The sequence below is a fragment of the Narcine bancroftii genome, chromosome 1 (assembly GCF_036971445.1).
Source record: "Narcine bancroftii isolate sNarBan1 chromosome 1, sNarBan1.hap1, whole genome shotgun sequence".
Taxonomy (NCBI): Eukaryota; Metazoa; Chordata; class Chondrichthyes; order Torpediniformes; family Narcinidae; genus Narcine; species Narcine bancroftii.
In genome coordinates, this window is record NC_091469.1 from 97,786,249 (window position 1) to 97,801,964 (window position 15,716).

The 15,716-nt window shown below is 42.9% G+C and overlaps 1 protein-coding gene and 1 long non-coding RNA gene across 2 annotated transcripts in view; one reads left to right on the top strand and one right to left on the bottom strand.

Moving 5' to 3' along the window:
- LOC138761252 (NMDA receptor synaptonuclear signaling and neuronal migration factor-like) overlaps nucleotides 1-15,716 on the bottom strand; it is an 88,803-nt gene that overhangs the window by 25,290 nt on the left and 47,797 nt on the right. The window contains exons 5-8 of the mRNA XM_069933088.1: nucleotides 11,790-11,795; nucleotides 11,614-11,682; nucleotides 10,341-10,393; nucleotides 2,373-2,462 (exon numbers count right to left, since the gene is read on the bottom strand). Of these exons, the coding sequence (XP_069789189.1) occupies nucleotides 2,373-2,462; nucleotides 10,341-10,393; nucleotides 11,614-11,682; nucleotides 11,790-11,795 (218 nt within the window). The remainder of the gene's footprint in view (nucleotides 1-2,372; nucleotides 2,463-10,340; nucleotides 10,394-11,613; nucleotides 11,683-11,789; nucleotides 11,796-15,716) is intronic.
- Nucleotides 9,366-11,801, top strand: LOC138761254 (uncharacterized). The gene is made up of 2 exons (XR_011356214.1): nucleotides 9,366-9,587; nucleotides 11,671-11,801. It is a non-coding gene; the product is annotated as an uncharacterized lncRNA (long non-coding RNA).

Sequence of the window (15,716 nt, forward strand, 5' to 3'; positions counted from 1 at the left end):
TGAGCCAATGAGTAGAAATGAACTAGTTTGCACCTGGATCCAATACTTACAGGCTGCTTGAATGAAGCAGAGATGAAACAACTTTGTTCTAATCTGTATAGAGCATAGAACATTACAGGACAGTCCACAAGGTAGTGCTGACCCATGTAAACCTATATGCCAACAATCTAATTTTTCTCTACCTCACACCCAGAAACCTCTATTTTTCTTGCATCCATGTGCCTATCTAAAAGTCTTTTGATTACCTCCATTACCACCCCCAGCAATGCAAAAAAATGTACCTCTGGACATCCCACCTAAACTTTCCTCCACCTTAAACAGATGTCCTCTGGCATTTACTATGTCGCCCCAGGAAGATGGTGCTGGCTGTCCACTCTATCACTCTACATTATCTTATGCACCTCTATTAAGTCACCTCTCATCCTTCGTTGCTCCAAAGAGAAAATCCAAAACTCTGTCAACCTTGTTTTATATGATATGTTCTCTAATCCAGGCAAGATCCTGTTAAATCTCCTCTGCACTTTCTCCAAAGCATTGATCTCCTTTCTGTGATGAGGCAACCAGAACTGAATGCAATTCTCCAAGTGAGGTCCAAGCAGAGTTTTGTAGAGCTGCAACATTACCTCATGGCTCTTGAATTCAATCCCTCGACTAATGAAGACCAATACACCACACTCCTTCATAACCACCCTCATGGTTGCGTGGCCACCCTAAGAGATCTATGGTCCTGGATCCCAAGATCTCCCTGTTCCTCTACACTGCTAAGAATTCTGCCATTAACCACCTACTCCGCCTTCAAGTTTGAACCTCGAAAGTGTATCACCTCACACTTATTCCGATTGAACCCAATCTGCCATTTCTCTGCCCAACTCTGTATCCTGGCTATATCATGTTGTAACCTATGACAACCTACTACACTACCCACAACATTACCAACCAATTATTTTCTGGGTGTTCACCAGGTCGCATTTCTCTACAGAAATGCAGATAGAGCACAAGAGAGCTGAAAAAAAAAACATTTACTTTACCCTAACATTTAGTTTCAGGTAGTACAATGTGAGGTATTCTGTCATAGACCTTGATGTGCTGTGACAATTCCATTATTCCATGAAATTGTGTCAGCTTCCTTTCTACTCTTCATCCATTCACACACTTCCTGATTAGTTTCAACATACTTCGATATATTTTAGACTCTTATCACACATTCCAGGTCAATTTGAGATCAATTCCAGGATAAACCTCTCTCAGCACTTCCCCAGCAAGTGCCTCCTGCATCAAATTCCACTTGAACTTTGAATTTAATTTAGAGACTCAACACATTAACAGGCCCTTCCGATACATGAGCCCAGGCCACCAAATACACTCATGCGACCAATTAACCTACCAACCCTACATGTCTTTTGAACATGAGAAACCAGAGCATCCAGAAAAAAACCCTCCATGATAGAGGGAGAATGTACTCTTATAAACAAACCTGGTCGCTGGCACAGTAATAGTACTGCAATACCCACCCCAACAATTGCGACACTGCCAGATGATGAAGACCTTTCTCAGTTCCTTGATGAAGGGCTCAGGCCCAAAACATTGCTTATATACTTTTGTGTTTTGCGCTACAATTACAGCATCTGCAGAGTTTCCAGTTTAACTCAGTTCCTCTGACTTCAGTTACAGAGACTTGTACCAGATCTGAGTTCCTGTTAACCATCTGTGACACAACAGCTGAAGGTTTTGAATGACAGTTTAACATGAGCAACAAGCACACACACACTCTCAGGAGGGTTGTAAGGATAATGATCTGATAACACATTGACAAAGATAAAGCGACTTACATTCTATATTTCTGACATCACATTTTCCAATAATGTGGACGATGGATCCACCAATCAGCACAGCTTTGGGATGTAGAAGGAAAGCAGCTGAACCTGAGGGTAACCCAGGGGCTCACAGGGAGAATCGGTATAACCCACACAGAACACAGCTGTGAACCAGCAGCACTACTGCTACATCTGGTTGACAATCTAATGACTGGGTTAGACAGATGGATTTCAAATATTATTGCACATTGAAGAGTCTGTTGGGGGTTATAAGGACTGTAACATTGCTGTTATACAGCCCTTCTTCCTAACTTCCTCTGGATGCCTCATTGTGTCCAAAAAAAAATCAATGAATTCATACAAGATCCCACTAACAGATCAATGGATCATCAAATAAGCCATTTGAGGAAGAGATGCTGGCCAGAAAATTTAAAAGATCCCCTGGTTCTTTTGCGAGAGCACTGCCAACACTCCACCATAGAGCCAGCCTGAAGGATGAACCCACAGCAACCCAGGTTTAGGCAATTCATTGATAGGAAAAGATATTGATGAACCTACTATCTCGAGGGTCGCACATCACGTCAGATTTCATTGGTGTAGGGTCACTCCAGGAGCGACCAAAGTTCTTCTCTTGTCGTTCAGAAAAACCTGGAAAAAGCACATGATATAAACCAAGCTGTGCACATAAACTGATATACAGTGTGCAGAACACATTGAACATACCATGCTGTGAGTATACAGGACACGATGCATATACCATGCTGTGTACACACACTTATATACAGTGTACAAAACTCAATACACATACCAAGCTGTGTATATATACACACACTGAAGTATAGTGTACAGAACATAATACACATAACAGGAGGATTCTATTACAGTTTTACACAATGGATATCTCACTAAAGATACAGAAAATGATAAGGAAATATACATTAGATATAGATCAGTGGGGTAAAGAGGCACAAATATTAACAGCTCATGAGAAATACCAGAAGGTCATAGTTAGAACAATGCCCATGTCTATGCAGAAAGAATATAATTGCCCATTTTTTTTTAAGAACACAGAACAGCACAGGAACAAGGCCTTTGGCCCATGATCTCTGGGCCAAACATGATGCCCGAATTTAACTAAACCTCTGATGCTTGCACACCATTCATCTTCTGCTATTCCCTACACATTCACGTGTTCATCTTGAAGCCTCATAAATGCTACAATCACATCTGTTTCAACCGCCACCTCTACCAAACCGTTCCAGGCAACCACTACTCTGTGTAAAAAGACCTGTCCCACAACTTTATTTAAACCAGTGGTTAATTTCTTTCCACTCACATACCACTTTAAGTAATCCCTATGCCATAGGTACTCTGTGATTAGTAAGGGATTGCTTAAGATGGGATGTGTGTGGAAAGAAAAAGTTTGAAAAACACTATTTTAATTGTACCTAATTGACTCATAATGTGCACGGTTTCATAACTCCAAAGGAAATGGACCAATGACAATTTTTCTCAAGCAAAATATTTCAGTAACAATTGGGTCTACAGCAGTGATTCTCAACCTTTCCTTCCCACTCACATCCCACATTAAGCAATTCCTTTTAAAACTGAGCTGAGGAGAACCTTCTTCACTCAGAAACGTGTGAACTTGTGGAACTTTCCACCACAGAAAGTAATTGAAGCTAGTTTGCTCGATCTATTCAGAAGGGAGTTGAATGTAGTCCTTATGGCTGAAAGGATCAAGGAGTAGGAGAGAAAGCAGGAAAAGCAAATTGAATAAAAACACAAAGCTGGAGATACTCAGCTGGTCAAATAGTGTACTTGTACAGCACAGATAAAGATACATAACCACCGTTTCAAACTTCAACCTTTCATCAAGGTATGAAAATATGTAGGCAGGCACCTGAACAGAAAGGTGGAGGGGGAGGAACACTACAGTTTGTCCAAAAGTCAGGAGGTAATAGGTGGATAAGGGAGGGAGGGCACAGCAGCAAGTAGGGGGAGGAGGGATGGCTCTATGAATGGAGAGGGAAGGAGGTCAAGAGCTGGAGAAAAGATTGCTGCATTCCAAGCTCTTATTCACCTGTTTTCCTTCTCAGATCTAGAGGCAGCTGTGACCTGACCAAGCTCTCATCAACCTTGGGATCTTTTCTGCAATCGGTGAGAGCTGATATGAAATGTTTGGGAGCTGAGGGAGCGCGTTGGGGATGGGGCAGTGGTTGCCCAGCAACCATGATACTGGAGCAGCCGGCATATAAAATCACAAGCAGAACCACCAGAGATCTGCAGTGTAATGGAATCTTATTGTTCAGTTCACAGCAAGGCAGAAGTGCAAGGCTTGCCCAAGCTCTCCTTGGCCAGGAGAAGTGCTGATGGTCATTGAGATGTGACATGGCTGTGAGCTGCAGACTTCAGCTACCCCCCAGACATCTTCATACACACATACAATGAGGTCCACATGCTGAGTAGATGAGGTGTACGACCAGGGAAGAGAGCAGTGCTGAAGAGGGTTTAATGATCAGATGCAGGGGTCAGTGACTGCGGTGGGGGGGGGGGGGGGTCAATGACTGTGGGGAAGGGACCAGTGAGCATGAGGAGGGTTAGGAGGGGTCAGTGGCTGAGGGCAGAGATCAGCAGTCAAGGTGGAGGTCAGAATCAGGGTGGAGGTCAGTGGCCAAGGTCAGCAGCTAAGGGTGGGGGCCAGAGGCACATTCCTTGAATCGCTGCCAATGTGCTGTCACTTCTAATGACCACCAGTTCCAGCTGACCACTCAGGTTGAGCACTCCCCAGTGCTACACAGCAATTAGCACTGTGCACCTACCTTCAAATGTAGTCACTCCATGTCCACAGTAAAGTCTGGCTCCATCTTCCTAGGAGACGTCTTATATTAGGATTTGACATCATTAGGGTGATAAGTAACTTAAAGAGCAGATCTATTATGCATGAAAGCACAGAGGCAGGGGAAGGAAGGAGCCATCATTTTGTCACTCAAAGAACCCTACACGAGGTCCCAGCCAGAGGTAATGGACAGTGCAGTGGTGCTGTGTGGAAGCCGACTGCCTTGTGGCTTGGTGCTGGATGCATAGAGCTTGCATGTACGTTCTCCCTGTGAGCTGTGCATTACAAAAGCATCCAGCCGTGCCAGAGTAAAATGCACCTGGTATGCAGTGGAGCAAAAGAATCCAGGGAAAGGTGACGGGAATGTGGGGAGCATAGAAATGGAATTAAAGTAGGATTAGTGTGGTTGATCACTGGTATGGATTTAGTGGGTCAAAGGTTCTGTTTCTGTGCAGAGGAGGAAGGTTAAAGGTCTTTTTGGAAAACATTATACCTCAAAGTACATGTGTGCACCAGTGCACAATTTATAACACCTATTCTATCACCTCTTCCCTTCCCATCATCCAGTTATAGTCCTACAGCCCACTGCCCCTGCTTGTCCAAGACAAAGAAAGTGCCCTCCTGCTTTAGTTCCACTTGCTCATATTTACCACACCTTTCCTATGCCCTCCCACCCATGTAGTTACCCAAGTGTTTCTTACAGGAGGCTAACCCTCCCTGCTTCTATCTGTTTGGCAGCTCATTCCAAAGCACCAAAAGAGACTTTCCAGGTGAAGCTGTGATTCACTGAACAATCTTGTTGACTCTTTACAAAGTAGTCTAATTTCTGTTCCATTTACACTCTGACCCATCTGTATGAAACTCCCTGCATTGCTACAGCAAGAGCCGACAAAAGCTTGAGGAGCAGCACCTCAGAGCACCTCACAGTCTTCCGCATTCAGCATTGATAATTCTCCAACTGTAGACACCTTGTTTTTTTTATTCCTCTCTGCACCAGAAGTGGCCATGTCCATCAGTCACCCATCTCTGATTTTGGCTCAGTTTGGCTCTTTATATTAGTATAATCTGGCCTGCTGGACATGTCCCACAACCTTACCACTAGAGATACACTAGTTACTCTGTCTATACCCCTCATAATTTTGTATACCTTTATCAACTCTCCCCTCACTCTTCTATGCTCCAGGGGAAAAAGGCCTAACCTAATACACAGTTCCTGAAGTCCCAGCAACATCCTAGTAAATCTTCTCCGCACTCCTTCAATCTTATTGATATCTTTCCTGTAGTTAGCTGACCAACACTGCACACAATACTCCAAATTTGACCTCACCAATGTCTTGTACAATTTCACCATAACATTCAAGTTCTCTTTACACCACATTCAGGGAATTATGTATCTGCATTCCTCTGTTCTACTGCACTCCTTTTTATCATGTATGTCCTACCTGGTTTGTCCTTCCAAAATGCAACACCTCACACTCGTCTGCATTAAATTCTATCTGCCATTTTTCAGCCCATTTTTCCAATTTGTCCAGATCCCTGTGCAACCTTTGAAAGCTTTCCTCACTGTTCATAACACCTCCAATTTTTATATAATCTGCAAACCTGCTGATCCAATTTACCACACTGAGAAAGAACCATAATCTAATTCCAAATGCCATTTACTCTCTCCCGATCAAAGATATTTCCTTTGTTGCACCCATCATTCTGCCACCTCCCCTGCCGTCAAAGCTTAATTTGTTTTTTTTAAATTTTCCCAGCTTTGTCATAGGGTGTCAGACTCAGCATCAACTCTGGATGCCTTTATACAGCTGCTGCTTGACCTGTTGAGATTTCTGCTTTCACTACAGAGTGAGCCACCAAAATGCTTAACATTATTAGGCTGTGTCAACTGTGACACCACTGCCAATTCACTGGGATCTGCCAGTAAGTAATTATTGTGAAAAGTAGCTCATTAAGACATTGCTTTCACCTCTGGGTTTGGGTGGGGGGAGGTGGAGGTCATAGGCTTGGAAGTTTTATCAAGGAATTCCACGTTCATGTACACTATAAGTTACTGAGACATCGCAAACTCTAGAAAGCAGGTGAATTTCCTTCCCTATGCTTCTCTGTGTTGAATGTGCTCATGCACTGAGGAGCTCAGACAAGTTCTACCTGCTGTGGGTATGATCGACCCAAGCATGACCCTTCAGGTAGGAGCAAGGGGGATACTGGATGTTTCATATGTACCTGGAAGTAGCCTCAGAGACCTATGCTCTCAGGTGAATGCAGAAGATGCCAAGGCACTAAATCCAAGGGTCACAAAGGAGACATATCAACAGCACTGGTCAACAATGAACCTGCAACAAATAATTAACATTTTGGACATTTATCCCAATTGATTTATGGAACCTTTGCTATGTGCAAAATGGTTGCCATGATCTACAGGATTACATTTGCAAGCTGTGAACTGTTTTGTGATTTTTTTTTGAACCACGAAAGGTGGAGAAGTTTTCATTTATTATTTGGACATCTCACAATGGGAGCAGAAGGCCCCTCAACCCTGTCCTGTCAATCAGTGCAATCATGTCTGATCTCTGCCAGTTCACCACTACCCTAACTTCCTAAAGTTTATTAAAATTTAGCTTCCTCCTGTAAGGTAAAAACATCATGAGTTGGGACCGGAGAAGGAGTCACCCAGTACTAAGGAGTAACAGGATGCAGGTGTGACCTTGTACACTCAAGATAAGTGTGGCAATAACAAGAATGATGTTCAGCAGACTAACAGAGAAGGGTAGCAACAGCTTATTCATTGGACAATGTAATGGTATGATAATTTACTAAGTGCGTGTCCTGGGGTATAAAAAAAAACACCACTTGCTGATATCGTTAGAATGCGCCTTCTCCAACTAACACTGTTAGTTGCAAGTGTTACAATCCGGTAATAAAGAACCTTGATTTTGACTCAGTCTGGTGTCTGACTCACTCATTCTCTAACAAAGCAGACCTAACACTCCCCTTAAAATCCCACCAGTGATTCCAGAGATTCATCACACCTTCCTCTGTTTTAAAAGGTCAACACCTAATCTTTAAATTAAAAACATAGAAATGCTGGAGGAACTCAGTAGGTCACATAGCATCCAAAGGAGGTAAAGATATATCACCAAAGTTTCAGGCCTGAGCCCTTCTTCAAGGTAGGGCTCAGGCCCAAAGAATTGGTTATATATCTTTACTTTCTATAGATGCTGCAAAACCTGCTGAGTTCCTCCCTTTTTGTGTTTTTTGCTGCAATCACAGCGTCTGCAGATGTACCTAATCTTTAAATATGTCACCGCCCTCAAGATATCCCTCATATGTTCTGGCTATGTCCCTCCCTTTGTAACTACTAGAAAGAGGCATTTAGTATACTATCTTTTAATTTTTTTTAATTAAAAAAAAATTTTTTTAAGAACAAAGAACATTGATGTAAACCTCTCTCCAAGACCCTTTATTGCTATTTTTGGAATGAGTGGACCAATTGACTTAATTTTGTCTCCATCTCAATCCCATGTGGTGGCTTGTGGTTCCCTGATTGCTAGAAGGCTCATTTTGCTGTCGTGGAAAGACGTTGTCCCTCCTATACATACACAATAGTTATTGGATTTAATGGCTTCCCTCTCTCTAGAGAAAATTAGATGCTTAACTACTAAAACGAGTAAAAAAAATCTCTTTGGTGTCTTTTTCAATTATTTTCAAAATTTATAGATCAATTATGTTTGCTTTTATTAAAAATCTTATTTTTTCTTTTCCTTCATTTTTTGAACTATTAGCATCAAAATCAATAGTTGACACCTGGCTTTGATGGTAATCACTCAGATAATAGGTTAGGGTTAGAAATTACATTAGTTATATTTTTTTTTTCCTTTTTTTATCGACAACATGGATCATATGTATCTTGTTTACTGTTGTAACTTTAATTTACTTTTACCTGAACTTTCTATCATATCTATGTATTTGATATTATTTTCTCATCAACCAATAAAAAGATTGAAAAAGAAGGAAGGTATCCCACTGGTGCAAACATCCACTTTTCAATCAAATCACTCCTCATTCTTGCTCAGGGGAGGGGTCCCAAACTCCATACTGTGGTCTAAGTGTGACCTCACCAGTTGTAATAATACTTCCCTGTTAATAAACTGCAACCCCCTTGCAATCTCTTGCCAACTGTAGACCTTCAGCCACTACAAGTATTTCAGACAGCAGGGATGTTAAAGTAGACCTGCGAACACTAACAAACAAATACAAATACAGCTGCAAAGTGCTTTATTTTTGTTTTGCAAAGCTTGAGAACTCTGTTACAGCAAGAGGCACTGCCACCTGCAACTAATCTCACCACAAGTGAGTCTGCTGCATGGCCCACAAGTTGCATATTTATACAGGAAAACATCCAATTTTCCAGACTTTTCCTTATAAATACATGTTTATTAGGATATTTCTTAGGATTCATTTCACCGAGTCATGGCCTTTACCCAATGGTTAATAGACTTTCACTGTCTTTGCCAAATATGGAGTTGCAGTTCTTCACAATCAGTTTTAACCTTGTCGTCACAATCAGCTTTAACCTTGTTGTCACAATCAGCTTTAACTTTGTTGTCATAATCAGCTTTTACCTTGTTGTCACGATAAGTTTTAACCTTGTTGTCACAATCAGCTTTAACCTTGTCACAATCAGCTTTAACCTTGTTGTCACAATCAGCTTTAACCTTGTTGAATCATCAACACATGGAATGGAATGTTCTCTGCTTTTCTACATTTTTTTCTACTCACATTCTCATGGGCAGACTAGATTTGGCCTCAGGAAAGCATCCTGGTTTGGGATAAAGAGGCCACCCTTTTGCTCATTTCACCCTGGATCAAGAAGTCTGCATGTAGATTCACAGAGGATAGTCAACCTCCACAGAAGGCACTCTAGCACATAGGTGAGCCATTTTTGTAGGCATCAAAGATTTAGGCTAAGTGTAGGCCAGACTTTAGCAACCCAGCTATGGAATTTTTCTTGTCCCTCATACATATCCCAGATTTCCTCACATAGTCTGATGAAGGAAAGAGACTCAATGGTTTGGGAAAGGTCAATGTGAATCCATAAGGGAAATGGAATTAAAGTAATGGAACTTATTATACCAATTAGAGTCAGTCTCTTTGGTCGAATGGATCCTCAGTTTAGTAGGCATTTAGTACCGCTGGCCCCAAATCAGAAGGAGTGCACCTAGTTCAACACAGAGCTTCACTTCCCTGTCTCATTCCATAATTGATTTCTCTAAAGTTCGACCACCTTGGGTCTCTGGGGTGAAAGAACCAAAAATTCATAGCTCTCTGAGATTAAAAAAAAATCTTCCTCATTTATTCTTAAATGCGACTCCCGTTCTGAAGTTACGCCCCTTGATTCTAGATTCCCCTCTATGAGGGGAACATCCTCTGTACTTCTGCCATCTAAAGCCCCCTCAGAACTTCATGACTCAGCAAGATATCCTCTCATTCTTCTAAACTCTAGGTCCAAACTTCTTGACTTTTCCCCATCATTCATCAACAGTCTTCTCAGGACTGCCTCCAATGCAAGTATATTCTTCCTTCAATAACACACAAAGAATACAAAACACAGTTCAACAAACAGGCAGAATGAAGCTGCCACACAAAGAGAAACAAATAAAATGATAGGCAACTTCTATACTTACTCTGAACTCTAATTCGTCGACTCCCAACCATTCGAAGGTGTTTGCGGAAATTCCTGCAGTTAAGAAAGTTCATTTAAAATCAAAGTGATCTGGGTTCATCCAAAGTCAAAGGCATCACATGGTAGGTGTTCACCATGTGTTTATCACAATAAAAGAATTAGCCATGCAAACTCACAATATGAATGGCCAGAGGCTTTTTCCTGGGGCTGAAATGGGTAACACGAGGACATACTTTCAAGCGCTTGGGAGTAAGTACAGGGGGAGCCCAAGAGATAAGCTGCTTTTCCACACTGACAGTGGTAGGTGCATGGAATGTGGTGCCGGCAATGGTTGTAGAGCTAGGGACCATAAGATCTTTCAGGAGGCTATTAGATAGGGATATGAAACTGAGAAAAATGGAGGTTTATGCTGTCAGAAAATTCTAGGCTGTTCCCGGAGTAGGGAATTAGGTCAGTACTAAACTGTGGGCCGAAGGGCCTGTACTGTGCTGTAGATTTCTATGTTCTATGTACCAGAGCAGAAACAAACTGCAATGAGCAAGGGTTGAGTATGATTGCCTAGAAGGTCACGCAGCTGAGTTTCCTAGCTTGAGGAGATGGTCATCCTGCACCACTCTCCTTCTGCATCAATTTTCTGGTGTGCTTTTTCCTGGCAATATCCTATCTGGGCATTGAGACATCAGAGCTGGCTGCACAGTAATGGTGCCGGACAAGAAGAGCGCACTCCTGATTACTCTCGGTCAGAACTAGGCTGGTCCTCTCGAGGCTGATGTGTCATCAGTACACAATGCCATCCCTAGACTGGTGCCTTTCATTGCTCGAGAATGCTTTGAGAACATAAGTTCCATAGCAAAAATGGGGAGACACAGAGCGCTCAGTTCCAAAATAAGAATTCACCAATCTGACATTCCTTCACTCCCGAATGAGTGTTTGTGATCTATTTTCCTTTTCTGAAAGGAATTTCTGCAACATGAATTAGCCTGTAAGTTCCATTCATGATAAGCAATGGCCAGAAGTGTTGAAGATCACGTTCACAGAACAGCAATGAAGGAGTGGCAGACTAAATTCACACAGTCAAGTGGTCTAGGACTTGGTTGGGGGGGGGCTGTTATTTATTATCTCCAGACAACAGGCAATGAACTGACACCAACACCTATTTCACGTGGATTTCTTCTATCTTCAGACCACAGCAGTGTTAGTCACACTGGGAGACATCTTTTGGCAAATAAAAAGATGCAAAGTTTTTGATAAGGACCAGGCAGAAAACGTCATACCTTTGGATCACAGCGGCACACTCGTTTTCTCGTTTTCTCCTCTTCCTTTCTGTGTAGCCTCGGAAAGCCCTAAGGGAACAGATGACGGACAATCACTAATAATGCAAGATGTATTTTGAAAATGCACTCTCAACAAAGAGGAACGCGTTGCTATGGAAATAAAGTGAGGTACTCACGATATCCTTCAAGGCAGGCATGTGCATTGGTAGGAAAAAAGAAAATGAAAAGATTATGTTATTGACTTTGAAGCAGACATTCACAAACTCTTGACAGCCATTTAGCAAGAACTTATCAATAATCCAAAGCAGGGACAACTGTCACAGTAACTCATTCCGTGATTCAACACAGGGACACTGTTACAGTAACTCCCTCTGTCATACATCACAGGGACAATATACTAGAACTCACTCTGTGATCCAACACAGGGACAGTCACAGAAAGTCACTCCGTGATCTAATACAGGGACTGATACAGTAACTCACTCTGTGATCCAATACAGGAACAATAGCCCCGTAACTCACTCCATGATCCAACACAGAGACAATATCCTAGTAACTCACTCTGTGATCCAACACAGGGACAATAGCCCCGTAACTCAATCCATGATCCAACACAGAGACACTGTCATAGTAATTGATCCTGTAATCCAACATATTGACAGACCACTGCAGGATTTCACTCTGCAAATCATCACTCAGATATTGGGATTGCAACACTCCACATGCTAACTAGGCTGACTGAGGTGGTACACCACCAGCCTACTGCAGGGGGAAACCTCTGTACCTGAAGGAGTGTACCACCAGCCTACTGCAGGTGCCAACCTCTGCACCTGCAGGAGTGTAAGGGTCAGGACAACACCTGATTCTGTCTAACAGCACACCACACTAACTGCTTTATTTCTAATCCAACAGTGGGCAATGTCACAGTTAATCAAGATGCAGCTACTGACCCATACCATTAACACTAAAATTCTCATCCTCACATTTTTGATGGTCCTTCTGCCCTCGAACTATGATTTGTGTAATCTCTCCATTCATGCCTCTGGCACACAGCATTAACCATTCCTCACCAGAAATGGCACCGTCAGTTGAGGAGACCTTTAACTCTGTAACTGGCTGATTTCTCTTCCCTCATTCAGGAGTCTCATCAAGATACTGTTTCACCTGTCACTCGCTTTTCTGACTTTGATCCAGGAGATCAATGGTTTCAGGTTTCACTTCAGAGAATCGAATACAAAAGCCTGGGCTGACACCTGAGTATCGTGTCTTGGAGTTTCGCTGTTTGAGACATTGTAGTTTAGATGGCTGCTCTCTGAGTTGATAAGAAGTGACCACATGGCACAATTTTGAAGAATAACAGAACTCCCTCCACAACCTCGCCTTCAAACCTGCAGACAATGGTGACATTGTTGTTGTCTGGCGCACTGATCTCGATATGGCTGAAGCCAGATGACAGCTCTCAGACACCACCTCTTATTTACCCCTCCAACAGGATCCCACCAAAACTCGTGTATCGAGCACTATCTCTGAACCTCATCCCTTCCAATCATCTCCCTAGCACGTCCTCCAACCCGATTGATTCCCAACCCCCATAACCAAGATCCACAAACCCAATAGTTCTGGCAGACTGATTGTTTCCGTGTAGTCCTGCTCCGTCAAACTGGTATCCACTTACCTCGACTCAGTTCCCTGCCCCATGCCCCCTCATCCAGTCCCTCCCACCTACATCCGCAGGTGCTCTACATGCTCTCCATCACTTCAATAGCTTCCAGTTCCATGAGCCAATCACCTCATGTTAACCATGGACATCCAATCATGATTCACCTCCATCCCCCTTACTGAAGTCCTCAAATCCCTTTGTCTCTTTCCCAAGCAGTGCCTTGCACCACCTCAAGCTGGCAGAACTTGTGTTCTCACCCTCAAAAACTTCTCCTTTGACTCATCCTTCTTTCTCTAAGCCAAAGGCATAGCCATGGGCACCTACGTGGGTCTTTTTGTTGGCCATATGGAGCAATCCATGTTACAAAGCCTACACAGGCAAGGCCCCTCAACTCTTCCTTTGATACATCAATGACTAGTTTGGTGCTGCCTCATGCACCCATGATGAGCTCATTGACTTTATCCACTTTGATGCCAACCTCCATCCTGATCTCATTCACTTGGTCCATCTCTCGCAACGCTCTCCCTTTTCTCAGTGAAACATGAAAGTCTGCAGATGCTGTGATTATAGTAAAAACACATGGAAATGCTGGAGGAACTCAGCCAGTCATTTCAGTGTCCATAACAGACATAACCTGAGCCCTTCTTCAAGGAATAAGCAGAATGAGCCAGGACCATGAAATCTCAGAAAATCTCAGAATTCAGATAATGCTGGCTGGGGGAGAATTCAGATCAACAAAAGATGTTAATTTGATACAAGTAGGGGAGAGGTATGAATTTATCATGTCTGTGCGAAAGCCAGGAAAGGGAGAGTCACAGCTGGGGGAAGGCAATGGGGGAAGAAGTGAGGGGGGGGGGGAAGGAGTAACAAAAGCCAAAGAAGTCTAAATTAATGTTACCCAGTTGAAGGATGCCCTGTCGGAAGATGAGGTGCGGTTTCTCCAAATTGCCGGTGGCCTCAGTTTGCCAGTGCATGAGACTATGGACAAATATGTCAGCAAGGGAATGTGATGGGGAATAGATATGGGTGGCCACTGGGAATCCACACTACTGCGGCAGAGAGATCCAAGGTACTGAACAAAGTGATCTCCCAGTCTGCATCCAGACTCTGATGTAGAGGATAACATAATGGGAGCACAAGATGCCCCAAACAGTCCTTCTAAGTGAAGTAATATTTCACCTTTGAATGTTCATGGGTTATCTACTGCATCCAGTGCTCCCGTTGTGGTCCTGTCAACATCGGAGAGATTGGATGCAGACTGGGAGATTACTTTGTTGAGCTTGGCCCACCACAATAATCTGGATCTCCCTGTGGCCAGCCATTTCAATTATCCATCCCATTCCCTTGCTAAAATGGCTGTCCATGGTCTCATGCACTGGCAGACTGAGACCACCTGCAAATTGGAGGAACAACACCTTATCTTCCAAGTGGGCACTCTCCAACTGGATTGCATTAATATCGAGTTCTCCGGTTTTCATTGAAATCTTTTCCCTCCCCTTCCCACCATCTTCTTCTCCCATCTCCTTTCCTCTAGCTCTGTCTCTACCCCTCTTCTCTTTTCATCTGTCTCCATTCACAGAGACAAAATCAATTCTCAACTTTACTTTTATCATATCCAATTAACACATTTTGTCTGTTGGTCAGTACTCCTCCCCCTCCCATTCTTCTATCTTTCTTTGCCCAGCCTTTAATTCAGACCTAGTCTTTTTTTTTTCACTCATACCTTGAGGAAGGACACAGGCCCACCACATCCGTTATTATATGTTTACCTCCTGTGAACAGCTAATCCTGTTGCCCTGCTCACTATTTATTCATCAAACCTGTTAACAAATATCCATAGAACCATAGAAACATGTAAAATTAAAGCACAGAAACAGGCCTATTCAGCCCTTCTATTCTGTGCCAAACCATTTTTTTCTTGATTTTTTTCCACTGACCTGCACCCAGTCCATAGCCATCCATATCTCTCCCATCCATGTACCTGTCCAAATTCCTCTTAAATGTTAAAATTGAGCCCACATTTTCCATTTCAGCTGGAAGCTTGTTCCACACTCCCACCACTCTCTGTGTGAAGGTCCCCCTCATGTTTCCCCTAAACTTTTCCCCTTTCACTCTTAACCCATGCCCTATCCTCAGTGGAAAAAGCACACCTACATTTACTCTGTCTATCTAATTCATAATTTTAAATACCTCTATAAAATCTCCCCTCATTCTTCTACCCTCCAGGGAATAAACATAGAACTTAGAACAATACAGCACAATACAGGCCGTTCAGTCCTCGATGTTGTGCTGACCCATATATTCCTTCCTAAAAAAATAGTAAACCCTCCCAACCCCATTACCCTCTATTTTACTTTCATCCATGTGTCTGTCTAAGAGTCTCTTAAATGCCCCTAAGGTTTCAACTTCCAACACCATCCCTGGCAAGGCACCCACAACTCTGA